The 19,808-nt window shown below is 42.2% G+C and overlaps 1 protein-coding gene across 1 annotated transcript in view; it reads right to left on the bottom strand.

The window, feature by feature from the left end:
* The window catches only part of CPNE4 (copine 4), a 257,514-nt gene that overhangs the window by 129,465 nt on the left and 108,241 nt on the right, over positions 1-19,808 (bottom strand). The window contains exon 2 of the mRNA XM_077809293.1: positions 6,614-6,793. Coding sequence (XP_077665419.1) covers positions 6,614-6,793 — 180 coding nt within the window. The remainder of the gene's footprint in view (positions 1-6,613; positions 6,794-19,808) is intronic.

Here is a 19,808-nt window from a genome sequence, read left to right as displayed (position 1 = left end):
CAAGTGCATAATCCTGTTAATGACAAATAGTATTAAAAGTATATGTGAATTAGTGACAATTATTATCAAGCAGCAAGATCCTTAATAAAATGTGTGTGTGTGTGGTGGGGGAAGTACGGGGGTCGGGGGGGGTACTACATCCCAAAATAATATTTGCTCAGATTCATGCCATACAGGGACGCAAACATCTGCTTGACGGCAGCTGTAGCTGTTCTCCGGGGATGCTGCTCGCTACGACAAAAGGCAAAGTGATAAAGTGCAATAGTTTATTTTCTTTATTTATTTATTTAACATTTCTGTACTTAAACTACCCAGTTTTCTGGGGACAAGCTTAGGGCCTAATCCTGAAAACAGTTATGCATGTGGAGGGCTGGTTGTGATGGGTCATGAAACCAGAGAGCTATCTGGGAGTTTTTCTATACCAACTTCATTAGTTCATAAACATTAAGAATAGAGCTGGGCAAATGTTTTGACTGAAATGTTTTGGCAAAAAATGCAGATTCGGTGACTCCAAAACATTTCATGAATTCATATCAACCCTGCCAAATTGTTTCAGCAAAAGGTTTGTTTTTTTTTTCAAAATGAAATTTTTCAATTCAAAATGACTTTTCGTTTAAAAATTCCCTTCATTTTTATCTTTTAAAAATTTGAAAATGTTTAAAAATGCTCAAAATCAAACCAAAACTTTTTGGTTTGGGGAGAATAAAAAGTTTGGTTTGGCCCGAAACAATTTTTTTTTTTAAACTTTTCGATTTGCCATAAATTTTGAAAAAATTCAATTTCTGTTAATCTCTGAATGATTTCTCCCCCTGCCACACACACCAAATTTTTCAGAATTGCCAGAGAACTGAAAACTCCATTATTCATTGAGCTCTAATTAAGAACATTACATGCACATATGAGCATAGTTACTTTGAGCAACCAAGTGGCAGCAGAGATGTGAAAAATACAGCCACTGCTGAGAGTAGAGCAGGGCTTCAACTGGGACAAATCATGGTGGGTGAGTTTGAAGTGGCACTTCTTTTTAAAGCCTGAAATCTTTCTCTGGTATCTCAGCTTGCATTTGAAAAAAAATATGTATTGTCCTTATGGTTATGGAGAACACTTTCACAATCTGAACCAAGTGTAACTGATGCAAAGATATCTGCCTGAGTTAACAGAAAGCCTGAAACAATTGCCTGAAATTGAGAGATGTGCTCTGCCTAACTGGAGAGTTAACACAGATGCCCGAAGATGATAATTTAATTGTTAACATTACTAATCATTTCACTGCTTAACGAAGCAGTGAGACAGGAGAAGGACAATCATATGAAGATCCACTGAGAGTGATGTTTCATTCTGGTCGCATTGGTGAGTGGTGATTGGGAAAGTAGTACTAATTTCTTTCACCTCAGTCAGACAGAAATACCAGAGGGTAGAAGCAGAACCCAGAGGAGCCCCTAAGCTCTGCCCCTTGTCCTGACCAGCAGGAACCTGTTCTGCTCTGGAGACAACTATGGAGCCAGATGACATCCTCTCTCGCTCTAGCAGCACTGTTCCTCCCTCACTAGGGCTGACTGCAGACCCAGGCAGAACCTGCTGCATTGGTCTCCTGCCAACCCTGAATTATTCTGGAAAGCTTTAGTCCAGAAAGTTCAGCTATATGTTTAAATTCTGATTAGAAATACATTCCGATTGGAAATTTTGCACTCAGGTAACTAAAACTTGGACTGGAGCTAGAAACATCAAATTTGGCTTGTTTGGTGTTATGGGTTCTATTCTTAAACAAGCTCAAAATGGGCTCTAAATCAAGGAACTTTCATGCTTTCATGCGTCAGGGTTTGTGCATTGCTGCAAAAAGCAACCTATAAAAATTATGAATATGTTTCTTCTTCAAGATACATTTATTGAAAATATCTTGGGATTCTCACTACAGCACAGTGTAAAATCTTGACAGGAACTGGCATCTGTTTGTCTGTAGTGACTTTTGCAACTGACAGAGTTCTATTACTAAATGTTAGTTTTGCACATTAAACTTAGGGCTTGTCTACATGGCAAGCCAGGGTGTGAAACTACAGTGCACCAGTTTTCCGCGCAGTAAGGTCCTGTGAGGGCCCTGCTACAGCACAGTGAATGTTCCAGAATGCGGCTCAGCGTTCAACTGCTACTTCAAAGCAGCAGTGCTCAGCCACACTCTGGGACTTTTGCTGTGCTGTATCAGCACCCACAAGGGATGTAACTACACAGCAAGCTAGTGCGCTGTAGATTCACACCCCAGCTTGCTGTGCAGTAACTCGCCTTGTAGGCAAGCCCTTAGAAATGAAGTAATACTTGCTGGAAAACTTAACTGGTGTAGTACAGCACAGTACATCCCACATATGTAAGCTGTATAAGAAATTTCAGTTTGTATGATCTTTAATATATTAGGGGATCTAAAGAGAGGGCATATTTTAAGGCAATGTTAACAAGTAGGCAGAATTCAACTTGACCTTTTAACATTAACCTTTAGAATTTTCTAACTTTTAAAGCTTTATCTCTCAATGTAGCATTGTATTAATGTGCCACTAATTTTTGCATGGAATATATGTATTAACATGGTGCAATTAATATTGGATTGCAAGGACACTTCAGAGGAAGTGAAGAAAAAACATGACATTGAAAGGCCATTTCAGAGTGGAGAGCCTGGCTCAACAGCTCAGATCAGATATGCTGCTGCCTCTGAAGGCAGAAAAGATTTTAAATATTATTTTTTAAAATCTGTAACCATCAGGAAGACTGCTGCTGTTTTATTTGAAAGGGCTACTGTTAAGAGTGGGGAGAAAAAAAAAACTTTGAAGTAAATGTCTCTATTTAGCATACTGACTTTTCCCTAATTGCACACAGCAACCTGTTGCTCTTTCTTATATTTGCCTACAAATAGCCTAGTAATCTGAAAGGTACGCTGAATGTATCAACACTTAGCCTTCCAGCTACAAATAATCATTCCATGCCAATATGTTACTACTTGAGAGATTCACCTGTAGGCAGGCAGAATGATCTTGTCAGCACATTGGAACTAACACTCCTACTTTTGTTAAAAGTTCAGTGGGATCATTCATGATTCTAAGTGATCAGAGCCTAACAGGCTGCACCTCATTGCTCTCATCACTGTGTGGGGATATTAGTTCAGTGCTGAATCACGAAGAAGAATGCTACCAGCCTCACTTCCTGAAGTACTTGGATTGTCCAAGTCTTCCATCCAAGGCCCAACATTGCTTTTGGTATATGACACATGAGAAGATCACATCTGATGGTAATATGGTTGCAGGCAGTGCTTAATTAGTGCCATGGCTTGCCAGGGCTGAGCCCCAGCACCTCTAGGCTTGGGAGTTCATAGCCCTGGCACGTTTAGGCTTGCTGCATCAGTTATGAATGTAAAAACATTGCTTGGGCCCCAACACCTAATTGCTTGAGCCCTGGCACCTTTCATTACAAATTAAGCATTGGTTGCAGGCTTAGAAGTTTCTGAGTATCTCTGAAGAAAGAGATACCCACTTTTGTCTGGTTAGAGCAAGTAGTGTGTTGCCTTCCCAAATGAGCTAAATCATCATCTATCATCTTTGACTAACATGATTCCTATAGATCTTGCTTTTTGAAGGGAGTATTACAGGTTTAGTGCACATATAAAAAAAGTGCAGGTTTAGTGCACATATAAAAGATAACCTAACACAGATTCAGGTAATGGTTAATTTCTTTTTGGTCAAACTCTACCTGGAACAAAAGAATGAAACATGGCACATTTATGAAAAAAACTTAAGTCTTTTAGACTACGTATAAGAACCCAAAGCCTATCCTATGTTTCATATAACATCTCCTATTTGTGATGGGAAAGAAACTGAACTGATAGACAGGCACAAAAAATCATAATGTTTTATGCACCCCTTAAATTGCAGTGTAGCAACAAATTCATGTCTAAGTTAGCTGAAGAACAGCAGCCACCCCATTATCATCCTACAAAATACAGTAATTACAGAAAACTGCTAAGTGCTGGAGTAAATGGGGTATGTAGAATCCCTGTTGCAAGATTTTCAATCCTGGTCTCATATTTAGCTCCATTTGGGTGTCAATTCCACTGCTAATATCATATTTGTAAAAGAGTTGATGAATTATGCAAAATTTAAAAACACAAACAGCCCAGCTATGTTATCAGAAACTTCAAGGCTACATTTCTGTGGTCAGATTCCAAGTTATTATTATTTTTTCTTGATTACCATTAACAGTAAAATTACACCACAACCAAGCCAGCTGTGTGTTATTTATAGAGGCAGAATCATTATAAGGGCATGTTTTTGCGAATGGCGGCAGCAATGAGGTTTTTGCATTTTGAAACCAGTTAAGAAAGAAAAAAAAATGTAATACATTATTTTCTATATTTCTTTTTCCTCTCTATAAACAGCTCCTTTTCTTTGACTGAAGCCACAAAATGCCCTCAAAAGCACTGCCAAAAAGAACATGGTTTATCGTGCATTTAAAGATCCTAATTACCCATCCATCCCTGTTAATCTCACCAAACTACAAATCTATACATATTTGTTTTATAAAACCAATGAGAAACCTTTCCTTCCTCTGGAACCTTTCTTTTATATCTTGGCACACATTTATAGGGCCAAATACTCCGCTGTGCTGTGCAGCTGAGGAGAAGGGGGGAAGAAGGGAGGTGGCTCCTCTTTTCTGATCCTGGGACCAAAACAACCCCAGTATAATTTAGAGCAGCCACAAGGCTACTGTAAATTCTAACAGATTTAGCTGTCCCATTGGGCCCATTTTGAAAGTTCCTGCCACTTGGTGTAGTCTTGACCGTTCGAAAAGAAACACATTTGCTCTTTCAGAAGTATTTTTTATGACTCCCACAAAAGAAGTCATGTTTGGCAGGGATGATATAGCAGTATCCAAAGCAGGGAAATCAACCCAATCCTCCCTCGAGTTTGGTGGTGGATTTTTATCAAGGGGCTCCTGAGAGTCACCTCCAGCACATTGCAGATGGTTAAGGCTAAGATTTTGTCATGGATATTTTTAGTCAAAGTCATGGACAGGTCACGGGCAATAAAGAAAAATTCACAGAAGCCTGTGATCTGTCCCTGACTTTGACTAAAAATATCTGTGATATAATGGGAAGGGGCTAGGCAGCTGCCAGGTGATTGGGAGGTCCAGGGCCCCCACCACCTGAGCGGACTCAGAATTCCAGTGTCCCCCTTCCCACCCCTCAGCGGTGGGAGCTGTGGGGGTCCACCTGCCCCACTATCATGGGCAGGGAGCTGCGGGGATCCCCCTGGCCCACGGCAGCTGGAAGTTGCAAGGTACCCCCGCTGTCCATGGTGGCTCGGAGCTTGGGGGCCCGCTGCCTCATGCGACAGGAGTACCTCACAGCTCCGTGCCACTGCAGGAGGCAGCGGGACCCTGCAGTTCCCAGCTGCCGGGGCTGAAGTCACAGAGGTCTTTGGAAGTCACGGATTCCGCGACAAAATCGTAGTCTTACTGATGGTGCTTGTAGATAAAACTGCCTGTAATCAGAGACAAGGTGGGTGAGGTCATATCTTTTATTTGACCAACTTCTGTTGGGGAAAGAGAGAAGCTTTGGTGCTTACACAGAGCTCTCCTTCAGGTAATCATTTGGATTTTCCTGACAAACCATTCCTTCTAGCATCCTTGAGATTCAAAGGATGCCTCTGTGATTCAAGCTTCCTGACAGTAATCTTCAATTGCTTCTGCTTTTCCTGAACAACAACAAGGAGGACAGGGAGGAATTCCTGGGGTGGGGAGGGTAGTGAAAGCAGCTGCTTCTTCTGTGGAAAGCAATAAAGTTCCTGTTACAAGTTTAAGTGGAAGTGTAATCCAAACCAGAGCTTCACAAAGCTCCTTGCCAGCTCTCAGTGTAGGATATGTTACTCCTAACCACAAAATGTTCATTTACATTCAGCTCAGCTGGTGCATGATGACTTAACAAGTCTAAGACCGTCCTTAGTACTCTTATCAGGAATAAAGCCGGGATCCAATATACCTCAACCCTTCAGAGCAAAAAGCCCGCCATTTAGAAAGAAACCTTGCCAGAAGCTGCTTGTGCCTCTTTTTACATAAGCATGCACTGACACACATATGCATTGCTCAGTTGGGACCTGATTCTGCCACGCTGACTCATGTTGGCCCCAATTCTGACAACATTTTCCCACCTACTTTACTATAAGAAAGCTAGCAGTCCCATTTACTCACCCATGTGAGCAAAGTTAAGTAGGTTCCTAAGTCTTTGCTGTATGTGCCATGTACTCATATGATTAATAGCTTACTCCCAAAGCAATTTCGCTAATTTTAATGAGGCTACTTGAGCAATGCAGTACTGCTCAGTGTAAGCGTGGCAGAAGTGGGCCCTTAACTTAACTGGATCAAGCGTCGTAGCCTTGTATGTCCCAGGTGCACCTGAAGAAGGTTCAAATCAACAATGCCTCTCTGTATTAGTCCAGTATAAAGCACCAAAGTGGTGAAGGAGAATGAGTGAAATTCATCAGATGTGATAAAATCAATGGGTCTTTCAGCAAAGCAGTATATTTAGTACTGATACTAACAGAAGAGGGTAGGGGGGGGAAAGGAGGGAGACACCTACTTGTCCAAGAGTGCATTCCATGCCACCAAGAAAATCTGCGTCTTTCAGTCCATTGTGGTTGCTGCTAATGTCATGGACTTCAAACCGTAGCCGCTGAACCTCTTCAAAGTAGAAGTCCACTGTGAATAACTTGGAGAAGATTGGATTTATACAGGTTCGAATCACTTCTGTCCTGTCAACCTGCCAAAAAAAACCCCCCAAAAAGTAAGAGAATTTGTCTCACTGACTTCTTACTCTGTTAGTAATGGGCTCCAACATGAACCAAATTGAAAGCGAAATTAAAAAACAAAATTACACTCCACTTACGTGAATGAAGAATCTTTAAAAAGAGACAGTAGTTTAGATACAAAATGTGCTTGGCTTTTATTTTAAAAAAAGGTTTAATAAGCTAATTGGCTGAGCTTGTGAGGCTTTACATGCAACTCAATGGCATTTCTCTGTCTGTCTGTCGGACTATCTGTCTTTTGTAACATAACTTTTGAATGTCACATCCAATCATATCCTGGTATGAGGGGAATGGGATCACGTAGAACTCCGATGGGTGGGGGACATTTGGGGACCCTGGTATGGGGGAAGGTGGGAATGGGGATACACAGAGCCCCTACCACTGGGGCAGAAGAGTGTACTGTAGGGCATAAGGGGACATAGGAATGAGGGTGCACAAAGAGCCACCGGCACAGGGAAGAGATGGGGGGGCTCATGAATGGGAGACAGAGGGAACGGAGGGCACACAGGATTCCCTGACATGGGGAGACTGGAGTTGCATGGAGTCCCTTAACTCGAGGGGGATGGGTGTGTGACACACAGGGAGCTTCTGGGGGAGAACGGAGGGATGAAAGGAGCCTTTGGCGAGTGCAATAAGCTAGGCCTATACAAGCTACAAAGTGTGCGACCCCCTAATGTTAATAGCAGCGTTCTCATGTGAAAACAGGAGTGAGGTAGATTTAAGAAATTTCCTATATTCTTGGAAACCCAAAGACGACACATTACTATATATTGTTTCTGGTTTTATAAGACAGTTTCCAAAAAACACTTAGGCCACCATTGAACTAGGTGTAGTTTTAAGAAATAATGCAAACCCAGTACCAGAGAGCTCACAGTATAAGTTCTAGGCAATATTCAATGAGTGAATAAACAGATACAGGAAAGGGGACAGGGGGACAACGTAACGATAGAGAGAGATGCATTGCACCTGTGAGGAGTCACAGTGCTCTCAGTAGTCAAACTCAGAAATGCAGAACATGAAATTGACTAGACACAGTGAGTGAAAGAGAGCAGTGCATGCTGAATGAAATGCAACAAATTAACAAACAGCACAGTGAAAAGTAAATTAAGGTCTATACTCTATATACATCTTCACTGCAACTCCATTGTCGTTAATGGAACTACACCCAGGATGAAGTTGCTTTTCTATCCACTGGTCAGGACTTTCAAAAAGATATCATTTTTATCTTTGCAGTGTTCCTTTAACCTTGAACTTTGTTACTTCACTGGGTGGCTTTATATTCATAGGCTTTTTTAAAGAATAAAAGGAAGGGGGACTGAGTCTAATGGATATGTTATCACCTTTACCCCTTTCTTCCTAACCTTGTGCTCTCATGTAACAAAGATAACAAGAACAATACTGACTGCTGCTCTTCACCAACCACTGTGTAACTTTTAACTCTCTCTCTCTCTCTCACACACACACTCACTCACACACACACACCAATTGGCAAAATTAAACACCTGATCTCAGCAGAGAGGCCATGGGCTGTAAAGATGCATAATAAAATTCATACTTGGAGAGCGTGATGAAACCTAGAGATCGGGCATCCCAGAAGTAGTCCCTTCAGACCACACTGAGAATATTGGTGAAGTATGAAGTAACCTACACTACTGCTACCTAGACCAACTGTTCTGTAGATAGTTAAAGGATTAAAGTATCCAGTGCTATCAGCTTAGCATTTGCAAAGCAGCAAAGTCACAAAGAAAAATTAAATGGGTGGGGGAAAGAGGAAAGCTTTTAAAGGTATTCATTTGGAATTACTTGTATGAGTAGGGGCTGGGAGAATCAGGCTCTTGGAGAGTAATATATAAAATGTATTCATGTTTTTCTCACTAGTAAATCACATACTGAGAGTATCTGAGGGATGCTCATGCCTCTGCCCCATTCCCTAAAATTGTGCAAGAAACTCTATCAGATCAAAATGTATTGCTGTGTCTTCATAAGAGTGCTCAGAAAGTACTTTACACACACCTACAATACAGTACCTGGTTTCTAATCTTAGAAGTAGTTTTTGCTGCTTTTCATTCTGCTGCATTATTGGTTACACTGCAAGCAACGGAACAATTTCTATTTTCCACACACTTTGTCCTAGTCCCGAAAAAAACGAATAATTCTGTAAGATTAAAGGAACCAGTTCGAAAATGAGGTAGACACGGGCATGTCAGTCACTCATTCGTCAACAGAAGTGACAGATTCTATCTCTTAGGGAAGAGAGATGGGTTCCTTTGTCTAATCCTTGGTGAACAACATCAGTAATGGGCAAAAAGGCAAATGCTTGCTTAAGCTCCCAGAGAGAAAATGCCATAATAGCTCAAGAAGTGGCAATCAATAAAGACATGAAAAGAGTACAGTAAATCAAAAGCATGAAGAATAAAAAAAGTGAGGAGTGTGACAGACGTGGCAATTTCTTGCAATATCCTGGACAAACCTTACTGATTTAAGTTTAAGTATTTTAGGAGTTCATTGTATTAAAAATGCAAATGTTTACATATGATTGAGGGACTGTATGTAACGTGTAGGGAGGAAACCTGACTAACATAAACCCTGGGAAATGGTATGAGTTTTTAAGGAGTCTTTTAAATGATATGCCAGACAAAGTGAACTTGTAGTTGAGTGTGTTTCCTAGGAAATACTTGGGAGGAGGGAAATGCAAATTCTCATCTCTGGACCCAACCTTTTGAAGTTCTGCCCCGAGGAGAAGCCCATTTTTTGCTGATCACCTGTTCCCAAGATCAAAGGCCCAAACTGTATAAAGCAGCAATTGAGGGTTCTGGTTCTGAGCAAACGATGTTATGAATTTGTAGCCATAGAAAAAACCCTTTTGGGGTTTGGGTTATCTTTGGTATGCTTATTAGCATGTGTGTAGGTTCTTTTATTGCTTTAATGTGTTTTCTCTGTAATGCTTTCACCTTACGCATACATGTGCTTGCTTAGGAAAAAGCTGTGTGGTACCTTACAGCTGTGGGCAATTACACTGTTCATAGCTTCTGAGGAGAATGCAAAGCAGGCCTGTTTAGGTAGTATGCCTTTCTGGAGAATTCACAGCTTAGGCAGGGAGCTGTGCAGCCTGGAAATATCCCAATCAGGAGTGAGAGAAGTGCGTGTCTCTGTCCAAGAGAGGTGATGGCTGGGAGCCAGAAGCCTAAGAGTGGGTGCCCTTTCTGGACCACAGAGGAGGAACACAAGTGCAGCTGCCCTGAACCATGACAAGGAGTCTGTGGTAACACAGATTTATTTTAATGCTCTGAATGATTTGTGCTCATGAAAGGTGCCAGATTAACAGCTCTGGAGATAAAAATCATTGAATTAATTCATTTATTTATCAAACAGTTGCACCACTACTAACACCACTGCAATATCCTCACATGGCCCTGCCAATATACCTTGCAGTACTACAGAGAGTCCAGTCGGGTCCTATCACCACTAGAGGAGAGAGGCTCAGTCTCCTCATCCATTTCATTCTTGGGATCTCTTTGCTTAGACCAGTGGCTCTCGACCTTTCCAGACTACTGTACCCCTTTCAGGAATCAGATGTGTCTTGCATACCCCCAAGTTTCACCTCACTTAAAAACTATTTGCTTACAATATCAGACATAAAAATACAAAAGTATCACAGCACACTGTTACTGAAAAATTGCTGACTTTCTCATTTTCATCATATAATTAGAAAATAAATCAATCGGACTATAAATATTGTATTTACATTTCAGCGTATAGCATACAGAGCAATGTAAACAAGTCGTTGTCTGTATGAAATTTTAGTTTGTACTAACTTCGCTAAAGCATTTTATGTAGCCTGTTGTAAAACTAGGCAAATATCTAGAAGAGTTGATGTACCCCCTGGAAGGCCTGTGTGTACCCCCAGGGTATATGTGTACCTGGTTGAGAACCACTGGCTTAGATTGCCAAAGAATGATGGTGCAACCCATTTTATGCACACTGTCCCCTAATCACTGCACAGAGAGAGACCACCAAATCTCTTCACACAGGCTATCAAGCAGTCTTTAGATTGCAGTAACTTTCAGTCTCAACTCGCTGCCAAAGGGATCTGAATTCAAATGACTCACATAGTGGCAAAAGGCTCCATCTCTGAGGCTGTCAGTCAGTTCAATGACATGAATTTGACCTAATGTTCGAAGTAGAGAAACTCACAACTAGAGCTGGGCGAATAACTGCTTTTTTTTTTTTTTTTTTTTGATTCACTGGCAGTTGTGAAAAAACACAAACGGTTTGACCCAAACCAAATCCAAAAATTTAAAATAAAATTAAAATTAAAAAATCAGCAATTTGAAAAAAGTTGTCAAAATTGTTTAGTTTCTAGACTGTTTTTAACATGAAAGCAAAGTAAATGAAAGGCCTTGATCCACAAAATGGTAGCAGTGAAAGGAGGAAGAGCTGGAGAAGCCTTCCTTATAAACTTTTGCCCAGTGAATGCCTGGGTCAGGCATTCACCCAGGATGTGGGAGACCCAGGTTAGACTCCCTCACCCTTTGCCTGACGTGGACAAGGAATTTGAAGATGGGAGTCCCATACTGCAGGAGAGGGCCCTAACCACTGGATTATGGGATATCCTGGTGTAGGGCTCTCTCAGTCTCTCCTGCTAAAGCTCTTCCACTGTGTATAAATAATTAAATAGTCCTTGGAGCAGTGACATGAAAAGATTTGTGTCTCTCACCTCTAAGGGGAGTGTCCTAACCACTGGGATACAGAGTCATTCTAATGCTCTTTCTCTGGCCCAATGAATATTCAAGTAAGTGAAACACCTTCTACAGGAGAGAGTGAGAAAAAGCCACCCCAGGCTATCCTGTAACTGAGGGGTTGGGATACTCTTCTACCATGTAGAAGAGACCCAAGTTCAAATCCCTACCGACGGGATTGAAAAAGACGAGTGCACTAACCACTGAGCTAAAGCCTATAAAGGGAGAAACAACCTTCTGCATTTGGTAAATGGTGCCTAAATCCGGGGGGAGGAGGGAGGGAACGGCCAAAACTAGGTGAATTTGTGTTACATTCACATATAGTTTTCGGTGGACCAAAGCTCTACTCACAACCAATCATCTGGGTTTCTTCTGAACTGAAAGTGATCCGATCCACTCGCAGATGAATGGTCCTTTAGCACAACCACGCGCCAACTTCAGTGAAAACATCCAAAACATCTTTAAACCCTTTCCTTCACCCAAAGTTTTCTTTAATTTAACCTACTAAACCAATTCCTTGTAAATTTCATAAATTATCCATCAAGTTAATGGCAAGCACACTGCTTAACAAATTGACCATTTCAAAGGGCCTCTTTCAGGAGTATGTAAGACCTCTGCAGCTAGAATCTAAGAAATCTTCCTTGGCACTCTCTCATTAGCACTATTATGCAGCCACAGGGATAGTTCCCTTTCCTCTTTCCTTGTGTCAGTGCAGAAAGCAGCAGGATTTAGGCCTAAGTGTTCAAGGGCAGAGCTAAAAAGAGACTGTTCAAGGGAGTGCACTGCATGCAAATGGAGGGATGTGGCTGGAGAGAGACAATAAGAATCCAAGTGTCATTTGTGAAAGGAAAACATCTGTTTTTTCAGGCCTGTGGTTGACTGAAATCCTTCCCTTGACATATATTGTATTATAATAAAGCCCATTTTTCTGAATTTCCCAAGCTTTCCATGTTATTGAGATAATACATCATGCCAGCATGTCAGAATATTGCATTATGCAAAAAATCTATATGGAGAGAAGCAATGTCAATAACACCACAAGCTATATAATTCTTCATGAGCTGCCAGCTCCTCTCGGCAGTCAGCACTTTACAATAGCATCAACCCCATTAGTCTAACTTGTCTCTGGTTTAACTTTGTCAGCATATTTCACAATTATGCTGCACCTTGCTTGGAAAGGCCCGCAGTGTCCCTCAGCTCAGAAACAGCATTCTTCGTCACTTCCTGACTGACTGTTGTGTAACTGTACATGATTAGACAGCAGCTGCGTTCCACGCTAGAGAAACAGTGATGGGTGAAGTGATTCAAGTATATATATATTCCAATCACTTTGGGATCCTTTGGCATGAAAGGTGCTATATAAATGCAAGATTGTCATTAACTATAGCCGTTGGGGAATCTATTCTTTTCCAAGTGAAGTATCCTAGCAGGCAGGTTTAATTTCAAAATATGGAAGTTCTTTTAATGATTGCGCAACCCATAGGAAAATGTGAGGGAAACTGGTTTACAGGCTCTCATAGGTGTCCCAGCTTTTAGCTGGTATCCCTAAAGAGGCCATTTTCCTAGAACATGGCAGTGTCCATCAGGAGACTCAGGGTCAGGCTTACTTGTTTTAGTCTGCCATAGCTCACCTCAATACCTGTCGGCCCTGCTGAATTCAGGTGCTGGGACATTTGGCAACACACTCTGGGAGGGAGTTTGGGTGCAGGAAGGAACTCCGGGCTGGGGCAGGGGATTGGGGTATGAGAGGGGATTCGGGGTGTGGGCTCTGGGTGGTGCTGACCTCAGGTGGCTCCTGGGAAGTGGTGACATTTCCCTCCGGCTCCTAGGCAGAGGGATGGCCAGGGGGGCTTAGCGTGCTGCCCCTGCCCACAAGTGCCACCCAATCTCAGCTCCCATTAGCTGCGGTTCCTGACCAGTGGGAGCTGTGGAGCCGGCGCTCTGGGCGGCGCCTGAGGGAGGGGGCAGCGCTCAGAGCTCCCCTGGCCGCCCTTTCGCCTAGGAGCCGGACATGCCAGCCACTTGCTGACAGCTATGCGGAGACAGGCAGGAAGCCTGCCAGCCCTGCTGCACTGCCAACCAGACTTAAAGCAATGCTGACTGGAGCCGCCAGGGTCCCTTTTAGAGCGGGAGTTCCAGTCACAAACTGGACACCCAACAACCCTACTTCTTAAAGATACCACCAATAATAGGGTCATGCCTGTGGCCTTAAGATTTGTTGGACCCCAACACTTGTGCCACCTGCTATTTTGGGCTACTATCAAGCGAGACATTGCATGTATAACAATGTATAAGAGTGGGATGAATTTTCAAAAGAAATTAATGGCAGCTATATGCGTGCTTGATCCATGTCAGCCGTTCTGCCTGTTGCTAAAATTTATCTCGAAGAAAACAATGCTACAGCTAGTAGCACAATCACTAACCCCCCGTCTGTCACATGGTTGGGATTAACTGCTCGTTGTACTCCTCTCAGTCTCTGAGTGCAATCGCACTAGCTGACCCTCTCTGACTGGGTCTTGGGATACAGCACTGTGTGTACCAACCCTGATTGCTCAGCAAGCCCAACTAAATTAGGGTGCCCTGCAAGACATCCCTATGCACTTCTATTTTATCTAAAGCTTCGATAGGCCTACTTTATCCCATGTACCCCAACCTGCAGTCTCTGGCTCCCTCTCTCCCCTGCTCTTAAACTGCTGACAAGTTTCTAACCCCCTCAAAGTTCCTTTGGACTTCCTGAGGAAACTTCAATCCATCGGTGATCTTCCTGATAACACCATCCTGGCCACTATGGATGTAGAAGCCCTCTACACCAACATTCCACACAAAGATGGACTACAAGCCGTCAGGAACACTATCCCCGATAATGTCACGGCTAACCTGGTGGCTGAACTTTGTGACTTTGTCCTTACCCATAACTATTTCACATTTGGGGACAATGTATACCTTCAGATCAGCGGCACTGCTATGGGTACCCGCATGGCCCCACAGTATGCCAACATTTTTATGGCTGATTTAGAACAACGCTTCCTCAGCTCTCGTCCCCTAAAGCCCCTACTCTACTTGCGCTATATTGATGACATCTTCATCATCTGGACCCATGGAAAAGAAGCCCTTGAGGAATTCCACCATGATTTCAACAATTTCCATCCCACCACCAACCTCAGCCTGGTCCAGTCCACACAAGAGATACACTTCCTGGACACTACAGTGCTAATAAACAATGGTCACATAAACACCACCCTATACCGGAAACCTACTGACCGCTATTCCTACCTGCATGCCTCCAGCTTTCACCCTGACCACACCACACGATCCATCGTCTACAGCCAAGCTCTGCGATACAACCGCATTTGCTCCAACCCCTCAGACAGAGACAAACACCTACAAGATCTCTGTCAAGCTTTCTTACAACTACAATACCCACCTGCGGAAGTAAAGAAACAAATTGATAGAGCCAGAAGAGTTCCCAGAAGTTACCTACTACAGGACAGGCCTAACAAAGAAAATAACAGAACGCCACTAGCCGTCACCTTCAGCCCCCAACTAAAACCCCTCCAACGCATTATTAAGGATCTACAACCTATCCTAAAGGATGACCCAACACTCTCACAAATCTTGGGAGACAGGCCAGTCCTTGCCTACAGACAGCCCCGCAACCTGAAGCAAATACTCACCAACAACCACATACCACACAACAGAACCACTAACCCAGGAACTTATCCTTGCAACAAAGCCCGTTGCCAATTGTGCCCACATATCTATTCAGGGGACACCATCACAGGGCCTAATAACATCAGCCACACTATCAGAGGCTCGTTCACCTGCACATCCACCAATGTGATTTATGCCATCATGTGCCAGCAATGCCCCTCTGCCATGTACATTGGTCAAACTGGACAGTCTCTACGTAAAAGAATAAATGGACACAAATCAGATGTCAAGAATTATAACATTCATAAACCAGTCGGAGAACACTTCAATCTCTCTGGTCACGCAATCACAGACATGAAGGTCGCTATCTTAAAACAAAAAAACTTCAAATCCAGACTCCAGCGAGAAACTGCTGAATTGGAATTCATTTGCAAATTGGATACTATTAATTTAGGCTTAAATAGAGACTGGGAGTGGCTAAGTCATTATGCAAGGTAGCCTATTTCCTCTTGTTTTTTCCTACCCCCCCCCCCCCCGATGTTCTGGTTTAACTTGGATTTAAACTTGGAGAGTGGCCAGTTTGGATGAGCTATTACCAGCAGGAGAGTGAGTTTGTGTGTGTATGGGGGTGGGTTTTTGGAGGGGGGTGAGGGAGTGAGAGAACCTGGATTTGTGCAGGAAATGGCCTAACTTCATTATCATGCACATTGTGTAAAGAGTTGTCACTTTGGATGGGCTATCACCAGCAGGAGAGTGAATTTGTGTGGGGGGGTGGAGGGTGAGAAAACCTGGATTTGTGCTGGAAATGGCTTTTAGATAAGCTATTACCAGCAGGACAGTGGGGTGGGAGGAGGTATTGTTTCATATTCTCTGTGTATATATAGAGTCTGCTGCAGTTTCCACGGTATGCATCTGATGAAGTGAGCTGTAGCTCACGAAAGCTCATGCTCAAATAAATTCGTTAGTCTCTAAGGTGCCACAAGTACTCCTTTTCTTTCTGCAAAGTTCCTTTGAGCACCACTACCAGGTCTGCTCTGAGATGGACTTCCAAAGAGTTCTCTCTGCATTGTTCTTTAATTATCAGTGAATGTGCAGCAATTAGAAGCATTTGTCCACTTTCCTGTCTACCTGCAAACCAGTCCTGGAGGAATTAACCTCTGTGTAATCATATAGCAACCAACATAAACACAATAAAACAGACAGATGAACATATCATATGAGTAAAACAATACAGGCATCTCCCACATGCTCCATATGAAATCCTGAGAAGTAGCAAGCATATGAGAGAGAATTGTTGTGATAAGAATTAGATCAGTTCAATGGGGAAAGAATGCTATGCTGCTGGTTCCTGCTAGAGACAGATTTCCCTTTAAATTTGTACTTTGCTTTAAAATTTAAAATGATTTTTTTTAATATAAATGTTTCTCTCCATAATTTTGCTTATATAGCTTTGCACTCACTGCTCTCAGCCAGAAACAGAAAAGGAAGGGCAAAGGAGCTGGTTAGAGGGGGATCTTTCATCTCCTCCACAATTAACAGCTGGAAATGAAAGCCAATTCAAGCAAGAGAAACCAACAAGACCTGGTTCAGACAGCTGGCACTGATGACTAACATCCCAGACCCTAATATGATTATAGATACAGCTTTTTCTAAGTGCCCCTGGGCTTGGAGAGCTGGATAGCTGAGGGGATTACTTAAGAAGTGAAGCTTTTCACCTGTAGGTCATGCATTAAAATTTCACACAAGTTAGTTGCAGGTAAACATCACTAGGGACAGCTGTTTGATGGCTGTGTGTCTTCCATTTAGTCCCTACTAAGCATGTATCCATGTCACTAACAAACTCACCATTATCTCAGTGGGCACTAACTGGCACCTTTGTTGGTAGTCTCAGCGGAGAGGCCAAGAGATGAATGTCTGTAGTATCTGAACTGCCTTCTTACCCCTACGGAAGAGTCTTCCAGGTTTAAAGCATTTACTTATACCTTTAAAAAATAATGCCAGTGGCAGGGGGGAGTTGTAAACATGCAAATCCCATTCAGAAAAGACAGAATGTGAGCAGTGGCCCTATAACGTGCTCTTTCAAAACTTTACCAGTCTGTATCTTTTCAGCAAGACGCAGTCCGTTAGTTAAACACATTTTTCTCAATATATTTTACAGACGAGAATAAAATAAAGGGCTAAGTTTTCACTGAAAGCCATTCTAGAAATATTGATTCAATCAGGCAAATCACATTTGTCAGGGGGGATGATAAAATGTATGGGGATGAAGAGGTGGTATTATTTTTAGGTCATTTGAATTTTAACAAGATTGAAACTTTTCCTGATACAGTAGCTTATGCAAAATTCTGATACAAGTGTAAAGCAATTTACACTTCGCTTGGTGGCTCATGAGTATGTTTTTTTTATTAACAGTGCTTTCACACCGCTTCATCTCTATTCCACAAATGAAGAGTCATTGAAAAGGTTACCCTACTGTATAGCTCTTGTTTTCATGTTAATAGATGTTTGGAAATAGTGAAGAGGAGCAAATATGCCTTTAACTCTTTCGTAGCCTAAAGATTGCAAGGCAGCACATAGCAAGCCTGTTATTACTACCACAAAAGCTGTGGACTGTAGACAGGCTGGAAATGAACTGTTCACTGTAAGGTTTACTTGGATTTAAACTTGGAGAGTGGTCAGTTTGGATGAGCTATTACCAGCAGGAGAGTGAGTCTGTGTGTGTATGGGGGTGGGTTTTTGGAGGGGGGTGAGGGAGTGAGAGAACCTGGATTTGTGCAGGAAATGGCCTAACTTCATTATCATGCACATTGTGTAAAGAGTTGTCACTTTGGATGGGCTATCACCAGCAGGAGAGTGAATTTGTGTGGGGGGGTGGAGGGTGAGAAAACCTGGATTTGTGCTGGAAATGGCCTAACCTGACGATTACTTTAGATAAGCTATTACCAGCAGGACAGTGGGGTGGGAGGAGGTATTGTTTCATATTCTCTGTGTATATATAAAGTCTGCTGCAGTTTCCACGGTATGCATCTGATGAAGTGAGCTGTAGCTCACGAAAGCTCATGCTCAAATAAATTGGTTAGTCTCTAAGGTGCCACAAGTACTCCTTTTCTTTTTGTTCACTGTAAATGACCTCAAAATATCTACAGGTAATTTATTTTACTTATTTAATATTTATACTAAATACCACCCAAACGTACAAGTCAGAATAAGGACACCCCACCGTACTAAGCATTGTACAAGCATATGGGAAAACACTGTCCATGCCCCAAATACACAAGACATACAGTGGAGTGAGAGTAAAGATGTATAATTCTTTCACTTTCTGAGTGTCCGAAATAGGGTCTTGATTTACAGAAAGTGCTGAGCAGCTACCATCTGAAAATCTTTATGGTGTCTCAAGTTAGGCACCCAAAAATTGAGGCACCAAACTGGCTAGTTGCTTGAAAATGTATGCCTAAGTTTTCAACCTGGATATGAGGACAGTTAGGCTGCATGTACCTTACACCTTTGTAACCAAGTCTGGGGACAACCAGGTCCCCAGACTCCATTGTAGCTGCTAGGATACATGGGACCTTAGTCTCACTTGACAAACTGCTCGATCACTCAGTTAAAAAAAAATAACCACCACATTCATCTGAGCATAAACCTCTCTTCCGTCCAGTCCATGTTTTCACCATCTCTTCTCCAGCAGAGCTCAGAATGTTAAATGTAACTATGAAATATTACATACATTCCCATATTCCACGTACACATTTCTAGAAGAGGCTATTACTAGTATCTTGCAAAGAAAAAAAAACGTACTTTTCACTCTGCAGTCCATTTAATCAGCCTCTGCTGGGAAGACCTGAACTTACGCTGAGCTGATGCTTTAGCATAATCATTAGTTGCCTGATAATCTAAAGAGAAGTAGTGCCTTTCAACAGTATTCAGCTGTTCTGTAACTATCTCATCATAGTTGGCTGGAATATCCAAGGTAGCTGCTGTAAGAAGCATTACACTTCATTACAACATAAGAGCAATAGATGGGGGGGAAATCTGGCTTTATGCAGTTCTAATATAAAGCAAAGGATCTGAAATGAAGACGTGAGAAACCATTTTTTGTGCCTTTTGCCTTGCTCAGAAACAACATTTTGGATTTTTTTTTATTGTTTTATGCAGATGATATTTCCATTTTTCACAGGTAGCACAAAAGTTTCTATTGACTTGCCACTATTGTTGTGAGTCCGACTCAGCTTAGATGTTTCTACAGCCTTGTCAATATTTTTGTGAGATTTCTGCTCAGTGAAAATGCCACAGATTCCCTTTTTAAAATCTTTACTAGCAGAAAAGGTCTACTTCGTGGACCCCATTCTTACAGTCAAGCCTTGTCTCATCTTTATTGTCATTTTTTCTGTCAATCTATTACGACTCTAAGGCTGACATTCTGGCCCTATTGGAGTCATTAGGAGTTTTGCAATGGACTTGAATAGGGCCAGGGTTTCATCCTAAGAATTTAAATAACCCTAACATTTCCTTTTCCATTAGCATCAGATTCATAACATTACCTCACACATTCAGTCACCTACAACTAGTTCTCTGC

Source organism: Eretmochelys imbricata, chromosome 2 (genome assembly GCF_965152235.1).
Source record: "Eretmochelys imbricata isolate rEreImb1 chromosome 2, rEreImb1.hap1, whole genome shotgun sequence".
Classification (NCBI taxonomy): domain Eukaryota; kingdom Metazoa; phylum Chordata; order Testudines; family Cheloniidae; genus Eretmochelys; species Eretmochelys imbricata.
This window is presented reverse-complemented; position numbering and strand designations above follow the sequence as displayed.